This window comes from Lutra lutra, chromosome 5 (assembly GCF_902655055.1).
Source record: "Lutra lutra chromosome 5, mLutLut1.2, whole genome shotgun sequence".
NCBI lineage: Eukaryota > Metazoa > Chordata > Mammalia > Carnivora > Mustelidae > Lutra > Lutra lutra.
In genome coordinates, this window is record NC_062282.1 from 71305032 (window position 1) to 71318287 (window position 13256).

The 13256-nt window shown below is 51.9% G+C and overlaps 1 protein-coding gene across 8 annotated transcripts in view; it reads right to left on the reverse strand.

Moving 5' to 3' along the window:
* Positions 1 to 13256, reverse strand: part of ACSL6 (acyl-CoA synthetase long chain family member 6) — a 61481-nt gene that overhangs the window by 28944 nt on the left and 19281 nt on the right. For all 8 annotated transcript variants that reach the window (XM_047730711.1, XM_047730710.1, XM_047730717.1 and 5 more), the window contains 7 exons: positions 12978 to 13092; positions 12218 to 12282; positions 11856 to 11957; positions 11255 to 11354; positions 10535 to 10713; positions 9488 to 9520; positions 8177 to 8228 (listed from right to left, as the gene is read on the reverse strand). In XM_047730711.1, the coding sequence (XP_047586667.1) occupies positions 8177 to 8228; positions 9488 to 9520; positions 10535 to 10713; positions 11255 to 11354; positions 11856 to 11957; positions 12218 to 12282; positions 12978 to 13092 (646 nt within the window). The remainder of the gene's footprint in view (positions 1 to 8176; positions 8229 to 9487; positions 9521 to 10534; positions 10714 to 11254; positions 11355 to 11855; positions 11958 to 12217; positions 12283 to 12977; positions 13093 to 13256) is intronic.

The window sequence follows — 13256 nt, forward strand, 5'->3', positions numbered from 1 at the left end:
CTTAAGGCCTAAAAGGCTGGCTACTTGTGACCTGTGCCTTCCCAGCTCTGCCTCTGTGGGGGAGCACAAGCTGCCATCCCCCAGTCTCCTCACATATACTCAGTACCCTGTGCTCCTTTCTGGGCTGAGTGGATCTTGTCTCCAGAATACAGCAGCCCACTGTGCTGACACAGGACTTCCTTGCTGCATGCAGCCCCTGTAAAGGCCCCAGGCTCGAGCCAGCCTAGAGGGGCAGAGCACGGGGTCAGTCCCTCCCTTGCTGGCAGAGACAGGACAGGAGAAGGATATTCTCGCTTTGTCTTGATAAGACCTTTCAGGACTGCTTGTAGTGAAATCCAGGTCTGGTAGAATGACTCAGAAGACAGGGGCTAGGTGGGGACCCAGGGCACGAAGGGCAGCTAGTCACCATTTCAAGTCAGGGTGAATAGGACACACATCTAACTAGCCTCTTGACTCCTGGCCTTGCCTGTCACCGCCAGCAGAACACAGGGAAGCCATTTCTCCTCTCTGTTTGCTTACCTGTAAAACAGAGACAATGCCCACCTCCCAGGGCTTTCAGAAGTTCTAAGAATATAATCTATGTGCAAAAAATGTTAAATTAAAAGTTTCCACTAAGGCAGCAGTTACAATAACCATGAAACTCCAAAAGTGAAAGACCAGACCATGAGCAGAATTTACCCAGGAAATATTAAATAAACCAATATGTTAAATTTGCAACCCTCACCTAGAAAGAGGTCATAAAAGGACTAAGTGACCCGAGATAAAAAGAGTATTGTAGTATATGCCACCACATTGCTCACACTAAAATGTTTAATTTTATGCTGTATGAAGTTTACTTCAGTGAGGGAAGGAGAGGAGGAGGGGGAGGAAGAAGAGAAGAAGAAGAAGAGGAAGAGGAGGGAGGAGGAGGAGGAGAGAGGGGAGGGGAGGGGGAGAGGAAGGAGGAGGAGGGGGAGGAGAAGGAGGGGGAGGGGGAAAGGACGAAGGGGAGGAGAAAGAAGAAGAAAGAACAACAAGGGGAAGAAGAAGGAGGATGGGAGGAGGAGGAAGAGAAGGGGAAGAAAAAAGAAGAGGAGAAGGTGAAGAAGGAGAAAAGGAACAAGAAAAAGAAGAGGGAAAAGAGGAAGGAGGAGGAGGGGGACAGAAGGAGGGGGAAGGAAAGGAGAGAGGAGGAAGTGGAGGTGAGGAGAGGGAGGAGGGGGAGAAATGGAGGAATGGATTTGTGAGAAGAATTTCTTCAGAGAGAGCTACATAGTTCTACAGCCCATCAAAGTGGGGAAGAATCGGGGGGCGGGGGGGGTTCTTCTTTCCCAACCCAAAACCCACATTAACTCAGAATTGATCATGTTCCCTGCAGCTAAGGGTCCCGGTGAGAAGTGTAAAAAGCGTGTCTGCAAACAAATAAATCCCAGGGACTGGTTATGGAGTTTGCAGAAAGAACATTAGTCTTAGCGGGTATTGGGAATGGTGGGTTAAGAAGGAGTCTTGTCCACTGGCCAGTTTCCTCCAACTCAGGAGGAAGCAGTCTTGGGCCACTGGCCAAAGGTGGAGTGGAGGAGGGAGCAGACAACCTAGAGAACACTGCCTGCAATCAAGACAACTCCTACAAGTGGCCATGACACAAAGAGCAAGTTTTAAAGGTCCGCCCCAAACTGTCTCTCCACTTCCCTTTCCCACTTTCTTTTTCTCCCTCCCCGTTTCCACTTGGTGGGAGAGAGCCCAAAGCTTCATTGGCAAGCTAGAGGAGGAGAAACACCCAAGTGAGAGAAGAGAGGCAGGCCGCCAGGCCAGCAGCCAGCTCCAGCTGGGGAGGGAAAAAATGGCAGCCAAGTGGTCAGATTCGCACTTTGGATGGACACTTGCAGTTATGAATTCAGACCGTTGGTGACTTACGACACCTATGAAATTGACATGACAGTGACCAGAAAACGCAAGAGGTGCCTGTTTTCACCCAAGGGCAGAAAAAGTTCCCACAGAGTAACTTTAAAGGCACAGATGGAGTCAAAAGTCAAGTTACTCTCATAATTCTATCTTGTGTGGCCTGTGTGCTCACCTTAACTGGCACTCCATCCGTCAGACACAGGAGCATCTCAGTCTAACCAAGACGTATGGTGGGTGGGGTTTTAACAAGTGCTCTGGCACAAACACCCATTCTGCAAATCACAGAGGGTTTTGTGGGGTGGGGAGATGCAGAAGGTTACAGGGCTTTATTATGTAGCTGTCAAAATATCTTTCTTTTTTTCAAATGAAGACCCATGGGATCTGTTTTACCTCTGGTGGTCTTTCTTTCATCCCAGCATCTTTCCTCAAACCTAAGCCCAGATTAGGAACTGTTCCTGAATCATCTCTATGTACAAATCCCACAGAATCTCTGGATCCACAGACTATTCTGGGAAATTTTCACCTGTGGATCCCCAAGTTCTGGAATTTTCTAAGGAATACCCCCAAAATACTAGGTATGAACTCAGAACTCCCACAACATACTGTCCAATGCTATAGAACTTTAGATCTGCTAGGCTGGCTGGCTTGCTCATGCCTAATGTAACCTCAAGGTGGTTGACTGAGAATCTCAAGAGCAAGTTGTCTTCATTCATGAAAATTGTCTGAAGCCTCCATTCAGTTCAGTCCACAACACACAAAATGTTAGCAGTTACTCAGTTCTGCTTAGACAAACCTTTTTCCTCTCCAACACTGAGAGAAAAAGTTTGTACCCTTTAGAAACAAACCTTTGGCTCCATCTAGGCCTTTACTCAGCGGGGGTGGTGGGGAATTGTACTTTTGCCCCTGGATGAAAACACAGGCACCTCATGCTTTTTCTCGTTATTGTCAGGTCAGTTTCATGGGTGTTGTAAGTCACTGATGGACTGAATGCAGAACTGCAGGTATCTGTCCAAAGTGCGAATCTGACCACTTTGCTTCCACTTCTTCCCTCCCCAGCTAGGGCTGGCTGCCGGCTTGGTGGTATGCCTCTCCTCTCTTGCTCTGGCGTTTCTCCTCCTCCTCCAACTTTCTTGCAGATATGAGTGAGGTTTTATAAACTTCTAATGAGTTACAGAATTTTAAAACATTCCCAGAGATGTTCAAATCATGTCTTCAAGTCATGCCTCCATGTGGTCCCAAAGGAAGGAGGAGAAGCACATGTTGACAACAAATCCTGGGACAGGATGCAAGGTCCGAGCTGGGAGGTGGGAGGAAAGGCTTTGGAAAGTTCTGCTTGCTTCTCTGATTCAGGACAAATGCTTGCTTCTGGTAGTATTTCCTTCAAATGTGTTACGGAAAATTTTCCAAGTTACTCACATGGAGGAACAGGTAAGCATTCCTCACTAGACCTCTAGCAAAGTTAAAGAACCAGTGTTTGCTCTGGTTCTCTCCTTTTCAGTTCCAACATCAGTGGAGGTGCTGCCTGGGCCCCAACATCTCAGCAACATGAGACCAACTGTCCCTTTCCAACCTTCTACTCACAGCCTGGCCATCCTCCCATTTATTTTCTCTCCAGCTGCTGAAGTTAAAGAACTCTTCTTTGCAGATTCTGCAAAAGTCATTTGGACTTTAGTCAGTATTCCTTGGCTGGCCATCCACGGCTGATATGCAGAAAGGCATTTCACTGACTGCCCTGGTCTGCCCTGGATGGACACTGGCTCCAAGTGAGAGCAGTTATGGTGGGGGCGGGGGGAGCTCCCGGTCTCTTCTATAGGGGTGGGTGGGAGTAGGATTGAGAGCAGTGCTGGGCCCTCTGGCTGGAGGTTCCTCTGGCTGCTTGTTTCTGCTTTCATGCAAAGGTGGGTTACAAAAGAGGCTGATAACAGAAATGCTTGGGAAGATTTATAATGCAGAGTATTCTCCCTGCTCGAGGCTCCCACACCTTCTTTAGGATTGAGCCTCACTTTCATCAACCCCATACCCACCATTTTTAAAGTTTTTTATTTTTAAACAATCAGACTTGAGAGCTGGTAGGAATACACGTAGTAACTCTAATAGCAGCCAGTTACTGAACACCCACCATTGTGGGCACTGTGCTAGGTGGGCATCTCATACATGGTAACTCAGTTATTTCTAAAAACAGTCTACGCTGCAAATATCAAATGGCCTCATTTAGTTCTTTTAAAGATTTGTGTTTTTTTTCAGTTGAGAGAGAGAGAGTAGGAGCAGGGAGAGGGAGAAGCAGACACCCCACTGAGCAGGAAGCCCCACTCAGGCTCCATCATGGGATCATGACCTGAGCTGAAGGTAGATGCTTAACCAACTGAGCCACTCAGGCGCCCCATGAATGGCTTCATTTAATATCCAAAGAAGTGGGGGCTTAAGACTGGTGAAGAAATTCTCCTAAAGCTGCAGAGCAGGAGTGCTGAGATGCAGTTTCATGCATATAGTCACCTAAGTCTTGAACTGAATGGTATAAAATAAATAGGTCAAGGAGAATATTTTCCCGAGCTCCCATCTCTGAGCTGCCACAGACGTAAAGCTGTGAGGCATCTTCATGCTCAGCTAAAGGACTGCATATGAGTGAGCTTTCCTGGGTGTCCTCAATTAGAACAGAGGAGATGCCTCTACCCACTCTTCCTCCCTTCTCTAGGCAGGGCACATCTCTTTCCTGGTGGCACCTGGAAGCCTCCTCTCTCCTCCAGTCCAAACCAAAGCTATGGGGGGTCGGCTCCACTGAGCAGCACCTCCCTTTCTCTGTCTCTAGTGGCTCTTTCTCAATACCAAGAAACACCTGCAGGGGTTTCCAAGAAAATAACAAGAACCCACCCCCTCCCAGCCTCTGTCAGCTCTACTCTTGCTCTGTCGTTCCTTCAGAGCCAATGTACTTTTTTCCCCACAGATCTCTCTTACAGCACAACATACATATATAGTAAAGTGCCCAAATCAGTATATGGCTCAATAGATTTTTTTTTCCTCAAAGTGAACTTACCTGTGCAATCAGCACCAGGTCAAGACATAGAACACCATCGGTAATCCAGGGCGCCCTTATCCTGGAAGGCAACTGTTAGCCTGACTTCTAAAACCGTAGACTAGTTGATTATGTTTGTAACTTTAAGTCAAAGAAATCACGCACTCTTTTGTGCCTGGATTCTTTCATTCAACATACAGTGAGGTGGAATGCTCTACTGGGGTATACTGTTCCATCACTGATGGGCACTGGACTTGTTTCCAGATTCTGACTCTCCACACAGCGAGGTCATGAATGTGCTGGAGCAGGCCTTTTGGTGACGTGGCCAAGCTTCTTGAAGGAATTATCCATACTTGTTGAAGTGACATCCTCACCTCCCGTTCACTCCTCATTCCACTGCCATCAACGTCTACGTCCAGCCTCCACTCCACGATTAGCCTTTGCTAAGAGCACCAGCAAGTGTTTCTGCAGTGGCATCCTCTGGCGCAGCCACCAGACAACACTGACAGAGTCTGTTCTCCTCCAGGGTCTCTGGCCACACCCGCTTAGCCTCCATTTGAAACCCCAGCCCGTCACTCCTCTCCTGCCAGTGCTTCCAGGATTTGGCCCGAGACTGCTATTCCTTCACTCAGCTCTCCCTCAAAGCAACATTTCCTCCTTGCAGCTGATCCTCAGCACACGCTGATCCCCCTCCCGAGAACGCCCTTTCTCCTTTTTCCTCCAGCTACCAATGTTCCAGGACTCCGCAGATGGACTTCCTCTGGAAACACTTTCTGTCGTGCTCTTCCCAACCCGCAGTGGCCTAGTGCTGCAGGCATGCTAGGATGCAGACCTTCAGGGCAGTGACCACATGGTACCGAACTGCTAGGTGACATGAGCTGTGAGACAGGGCTCACATGGAGACAGGGCTCTGGCTTATCCATGCCTGTGACCTCAGCCCCCAGCAGTGGTCTGATGCATACTGGGTGCTCCACAAATGTCTTGAGTCAATCTACATAAAGTAGGAAAAGAATGCTAAAAGCATATCAGTTAAGAAAGGTATGTTTTCTTCTCTGGGAAGAGAGGGTACATGTCCTCATTGAATACATCTTAATTATTCATGGGGCCCAATTTCCCAAACTGGGCCATGTTATACCACATATCTTCTTTTCTTGGGGAGAAGGGGGTGTCAGATTCCTGTCCAGCTAATAGTCATTTTATGAATTATGAACAACCAACCCATACACCCAGCCAGTAGCCACCCCTGAGGACAGATTAAATCCCAAGCTCTCACCGCCTCCAGTGCCCTCTTGGCCTGACTATGGGCTCCAAAGCACTGGCTTATTCTACACATTTCCACAGAGGTTTCCATCACATACCAAGAAGAAAATCTTCCCAGAATGATTTCACCAGAATCACAAACCAAATGTCAGGTTTAGATCATATTTTCTATCTTTCCCCACTGAAAGAACAGTGTGGCTCTTGATGAAGCTGGGAGCCAGGATGATTGGTATGGAAGGGAAGCTGACTTGGGGCTGTGACACACCTTGCTGATGTGCTCAACAACAGGATGGCTACCAGGGGCACAGCAAGTTCAGGCGAGGGCCAAGGAAATCCAGGTACTGCCAGGCAGGGCGATGAGAGCTGTGCTCCATCCTCCAGCTCTGCCCCCAGCACTAGCGGGAGTAGGAGGCTTGGGCACTAAATCACCACTTGTTGGCCAAGCTCCATATGTCCCACTTCCACCACCCAGAGCCTGGGCAGGATGGCTTAGCTTCCTGTGGTGACTTCATGGTCTGCAAAAGCACTAGACAGGAGGCCTGCCCTTTCCAGCCAGGTGACAGCACATTTCTGTGTTGTGAAGTTCTTTTCTAGAAATGCGGCAACATCAAGTGACTCAGGAAAAGCCTAGGGGCACACTCGAAGGGCAAGGGTCCAAAGCTAAAGGCCACAGTGGTCACGTGCTCCCCAGCCCAGGCTGGAAAGACAGGTCACTAAAAGTGTATGTCATGAAACTCATGACAAAGAACAATATAAACCTGAAAGGCATTTTTGAATTCTGGCTTGAATCTAGATGTCAGCCCCTGGAGAGCAAATGCTACATTACTTCTTCTCTGACAAAAATTAGCAATGTGGTAGAAACCCTCAAACCCGAGTTAATGGCAAAGATCCATCTTGATCCAACAAAGCCACGTTTATGGTGATCCGTCTTCATGGAGAGTCCTGCTCATGGGGCTGGTCGGACTTAGAGGCTGTGTGTGTGGAAAGTGTCAGAAGCCCCAGATTCACTGCCCACCCCACCAAGAGCTATCACCAAGACAGGCCAGTCCTCGGTCTGGAAAAAGAAGGCTAGAAACTCCTTGCCTGTTTGGAGAAAAGACAAGCAACTTCCCAAGTCCATAGATGAGATGGAGCAGCAAAGGGGAAGAGCGCTGGCCTGGGGATCACAGGAGCAGGGCCCCAGTCCCCCACCTCCACTTGCTAGTGGAGGCCCCCTGGCCAACCCCCCACACCTGCTGGCCTCACAGGCCATGCAGAGGCCCCAGCAGCTCAGTCCCTGGGTCCACAGGGCACTGCAGACTATGACGTGCTGTGCCCGTGACCGTGTGCATCCTGACCCCGCCCCCATGCAGCCTGCCTTGGCTGTCCCTGCTACGCAGCTGTGTGCCCTCCTCTGTCAGCACCAGGCATGTGGGTGTCACTTCTGCTTGTCCTCGTCCCCACAGCCATGCCCACAGCACACCAGCCCCACCCCACCCCACGACAGAGCCTTTGCACCGCCTTTTCACATTACATCCCCTCTCTTCTTTGGCACTTTCAAGAGCCCCCGTCCCAGGTAAGAAGCTGGGCAGAGTGGTAGCACCAAGTTTACATGACTGGCTCAGACCCCCCCAGCAAGTGGGGGAAGTGGGATTCAAATCGAGGGTCTCAGACACCAAACCCCACACTTCTTCCCCGTCTCCGACACAAAGGCCAGCCAGGGGCAGGAAGCACCAGGGTAAGAGCTGCTTCTCAGGGAGGGATGAAGTGACTCAGCTACCCGGTTCTCCTCTGGCCCCAGTGTAGGTACTGGTGAGCCCCGACCCCACGCCTCTCAGACCACACTGTCCATTCACGTCCAGCCACCTGGGCTGCCTCCTACTGGGCACTGGGAGTGGCAGGAAGGGCCCAGTGTCTAGAGCCAGCCATAGAACAAGGCTCAGCCCATGCCGCCCAGGACACCAGAGAGCCCTGAATCCGCCCCACCAAGGCTGCTAGAGAAGGTTGCCGGTGGCCCCGGATGGTGATCTGGGCACCTCTGCTCACCTGTTGTACCGCTTGTGAAACACACAATGGAGAGGTCGCTGGGCTTCGGGGGCTGCAGGGTGGAGAAAAGGCGTGAGTTAAAGGGACCCAGTGTGGCCAACCAGGGCCCAGGATCTCCAGGCCTCTCTACCAGCCGGCCCTTTTGTGCGCCCCCACCCGCCACGTGGGCCCGGGCGCATGCCCTGCACACTACAGTCAGAAGGGCAGGCTGGCACATCACTGGGAAAGGGGAGGAGAGGCTGAGGAACCCTAATAGGAGCTTGGAAGTCCATCTGTCCCACTAACCTCTCACCTGCATCTGCTGCCTCCCTGACTTGAATCTGAGTTCAATTTTAGATGGGACTGGGCTGCAGTGGCCACATCTAGGCCTCGGGCATGTGATCCAGTGCAGTCCTTCCTTCCCACTTTCTCCCAAATGTCTGTGGTTAGGCTTGGGAGCAGAACATGTGGCGCAGGAACTGAGTTTCCCACTGTGTCACCATGACTGCTCTGCATCAAGCCCTTGTCCTTGACACAGGATACACAGTCCTGGGGTCACCAGGAAGAGCCGAGCACATCTGATCACATGCAGAGGACGTGACACAAGTTCAGAATGAGGGACAAGCCAGGTCCCTCCAGACAAACGGAACAGAGGGTGGGCTCTGGGAGAGAACTCACCTGGTAGAAGCAAGGGCATGCCAGGGGGTCAGAGAACAGCAGTCTAAGGCTGGTGTTTTGTGTGTGGGCGGTGGGAACCTCCCAGAGCCACCTGTGATGGCCAGCCCATGTATGAGAAAACTCAGGGCCTTGCAAGAAGAGGGGAAGGGCTGAGCTAGAGGGAGGAGCGGAGGCAAGAGGCCTTGTAAGCAAGCTGAAAACCCCTACAGGGCCCTCCCAGGGCCAGTGACCATTACTGGTGACTCAACCCCAGGCAGTATCACTTGAGGGCGACACAAAAAAAAAAATCACAAAGCAAAAATGAAGAAAGAGAGCTTCTGCTCTCCCCGTCCTTACAGAGTTCACTACCGTCAAAGAAAACCATGCACTGTCCCAAAGAAAATCCTCCTGGAGAACCAAGAGTGGCCAGGATTGGCTGCCCTTTTTTCCTCCTTCCTCAACACCTGACTCCTATTCCAGGTCACTTTCTAGATCCTCACCCACAGAAGTCCTGGCACTTTGACCGTGCATTTCCCAAGCTGCTTAGTGTAGTTGCTAATCAACACAGGAGTGCTGCTCTGACCTCTTAGCAAGCCCCTGGGGAGGGGGGTGTCTGTGAGGATCAGCTCTGCACAGCATCTTGCTCAAGAAACACCTGCTGGCAGAGGAGCTTACCACAGGAGCCTGGTGATTCTGTTGGCCACACTCCTGGAAGAGAAAAGCACTATTTTTAAATGCTCAAAAGTTCTCATCCATCAAAACAAAGGAAGAAACAAAAAATCAAAACAAACTCAGCCTAGTATGCTTTGCTCTTGTGCTGAGTCTAGAGTTCAGGATTCCCTGTCCAGATGTAGCCCATGTGGAGAAACCACCTGAGCGGCCTCTCCTCAAATATGCATCCAGGCCTGGGCCACCCCACACATTATAGACAAGAGGCCGAGGCCCAGGGAAAGGTGAGGCACTGTGCACATGCACAGTGGGAAGATGGCTTGAGGTGCCGCTCAGGACAGAGGGGCTAGGTGGCTGGGACTTCCAGATAAAGGGTCAGGGCTGGAGGGGCAGATGGGGGCTGCCAGTATAAATGTGGCCCCCCAAAGCCATGGAAGGGTACAAGTGCACAGGCATTACAAGCATTGCCCAGAATAGACAAGCATGCAGGAGGAGAAGGGGGGAAGCCCAGGAGCCGACGTCCAGGAAGGTATGGTGGGGGTCAGCTGCTACTGAGCAGGGCATGAGGCCCTGGAGGCCAGAATGGCCTGTGTCATGCTAGCAGGCCATAAGCTGCCACTAAACTGACACCTCGAGGAAGGTCACACACAGAAAAACTAGTTCCGCTGGCCACCAGGAGTCTCTGCACACTGAAAGAACCTCAAAGACTCCTGGAATGTCTGTCTATAGTCCTCAGGTTCAGATGGGCTGGAGAAAAGGCAGCCCCAGAGGCTACATGAGTAATTCTGGGCAGGCTGGTACCCCCATCCACCTGTTGGTGCCTATGTCATTAACTGTGCCAGCCAATGGAGCCTGTTGCCTAGGGGATGCCCATAGGTACCCCGGTCCCAGCCCCCACCATCAGCCCTCATGAAGCCTGCCCTGTTTCAACCCTGACATGTCCTTATGACCTAAGACACCCACCCCAGGGCACGAGAGGGGCAGATAACCAGCTGCTCTGGCTGGGTAGCCTGCCAGCTGTGGGCCAGGAACAGCCCAGAAGCAGAGCCTCACCTCCACAGCCTGCATGGACTTAATGACCACACCGCACTCCTGCCCTCTGTCTTTCAGAGCTTCCTCAAACGGTTCCATGATGATGATGAGCTTGAGCCCTGGAGTCTCCTTCCTCTCCACATGTTCCAGCAGCAGCACGGCCTTCTGAGGTTTGTCCACGACTACGGTGCTGATGTCAGCTGAAGGGAAAGTCATGCTGTGTGGGCATAGGCTGTGACCATGGGTACATGGGCCAGGCCACAGAACCACAGGCTGTGTGTGCCCGAGCTTGTGTGTAAATAAATGCATTAAGATAGGCATGCGGGCCGTGTACTATACAGAGAGGAAAACACAGGGAGCTAGGGAGAAGCCAAGGACAAAAGGCCAGGGAATCTCCTAGAGCAGATTCCAAGCATTCCTTCACTCCAGGCTCAGGCTCCATAATCTCAGGTCTTCAGGAGCTATTTGCCCCTGGGCATCTGCCCCAAGCTATACTAACCCTCAGGGAATTGGAAGCCTGTGTGGGGGCTGGTGCAGAGGCTCCTTCATGATAGCCAGGCCCCATGGAAGGTGCCTTTAGGTGAAGTCCAAGTGGGGAAAGCCAACTCAAGGGCCAAAGTGGAAAATGTTCTTTGAGAATGGAAGCCAAGAGCTTATCGGTGTCAGACAAGTAGTATAACATGAGAGGTGGGGATCTGGAGGGCTGGCTGCCAGTGACAAGAAGGGGATGTAGGGGCTCACCTGTCCTGATGATGTAGCGGATAGCACCAGGGCCCAGGGTGTCATAGAGCGGGACCACCACCATAGAATATGTGTAGCAGGCAAGCTCTGCGATGATCCACTGTGGAAACACATGGGTCTGGGGTTGGGGGAGCCCAGAGCACATAGAAGGGCTATATGGCCCTTATGCCCAGGCAACTGGAGGACTTGTTCTGGGTCCTATTGAGAAGGCTCTGTTCTGGCCCTCTCCATGTGGCAAGGCATCTGTGAAGCCAGTTGGTTTTGCCCACTTACCCACAGCCTTTGGGATCATGCATGCCCCAGGGAATTCTGAGACTCCAAACAGCCCCAAGCCTACTTAAAGGGCTTGCATGGCCTTCTTCCTTGGGTCCTTCTTCCCACATGGCTCAGGGAACAGCTATTTGTGGAGCTGGCTGATGTGGACAGACCGAGCTTATCCAGGTTGTCCACTCATGGTTAGAGGCAAACCCAAGAGACTGAGGGGTGGCATGCACCAAGGATATCCATTTTTCCTCTTGTCCCAGATGGGAGCAGGGCTGTGTATGATACTCAAGCCCCTACTCCACTGATACCTCTAAAACCATTCAAGGCAGATGCTTACCTCTGGCCGATTTTGAGCAAAAACGCCAATAAACTGATCTGTACTTGGTTTACAATTGTGTTGGAGAAGTCCAGACCCTAGAAATTCAGCTCTGTCAGCCACCTGCACACAGACATGGGGAAGTGATGGAAAGCAACTTTCATCAGGGAAGGGAGATCCCCAGGTGGGGATTCTTACAGGTCTGAGACCTTCCCAAGTCCCTACACGATCGGCTGGAAGCCCTGTGAGGTAGCTGCCAGGAGTCTGGCAAACAGGCCAGGCAAGGAAACAATGACCCTTTGAGACCTTGCAGGGTGCCCATGCGCCTCCCAATGCCAGGTCTACATGGGTTGACAGGGTGCGGCCTGTCCTCTGTCACTCACCTCCTGGTAGGACAGCCACTGATAAGGTTGCTTCGGCTTCCTGAAACCAAGACAGGGTCCATTCCCTGCAGGAAGATAAGCGGGCCTTGTGCCAGGGAGGACGGTAGGGTGGGCTATCACCTGCAGCTGCTCATCAGACACCTGAATGGCCATTCCAGGCTGTGGGGTGGCTAGTCTAGGAGTCAGGGGAACTGCCCCTTAGCTCCCTGTCTAACCTGCTGAAGCCCAAGAAGGCCTAAAGTGCACCAGCATGATGTGTCCCCTCAGGGATCAGGGAGGCCCAGGAATGGAGAATAACACAATGCCAGTTCCCACCATGACCTGTCTGATGCAGCCCCAGGAGGACACAGAGACCTAGCCATGGGGCAGAGGTGGAAAGTTGCCTCTGTTGGACCATTTCCTTTTGCCCTCTACCCTGGCCCACCTAGACATCTCAGAGGCGCAGGTTCTGAACCGTGCCAGCCAGTGCTCTGGCAGTATGAAGCTTATGAGGGGCTGCCTATGGCAGTATAAAGTACGGGCTAAGAGCCAGCTTAAGGTCAGGCAGTCCTAAGTGCTAGAACAAAGCTGAGGTCAGCCCTTTGGCCACACACTGCAGCTACTTCTCCAGTTGGGCAGGAGAAGGGCTAACAGTGGTTTTTCTCCTCTGAACCCCAGTACCACTCTCCTCCCAGGCCCCCGGTACCTGGCTTGCTCCTCCCCACATTTGTACCTGCTCATTCCCACCACAGCTCCTGCACACCCCTATGCCCCCTCTCACCTGAGATGCTGAGCCCACGGCGGAACACCTGGTACATGGTCCTGGCATCATCGTAGTAGTGGGTGAGCAACTGAGGGCCATCCCCGATCACAGATCGCCGGGCCCCACCACTGTCCTACGAGCCAAGCACAGGCCAGGGAAGCTGACTGAGGCAGACAGAGGCATCAGGAGAGGGCACCAGGACGCACCAGGCTGTACACAGCGTGGACGCACACCAGGGCCACACAGGTAGGACTGTGACATGCTGTACGCATTCACACATGGGGCCTAGATAGAACA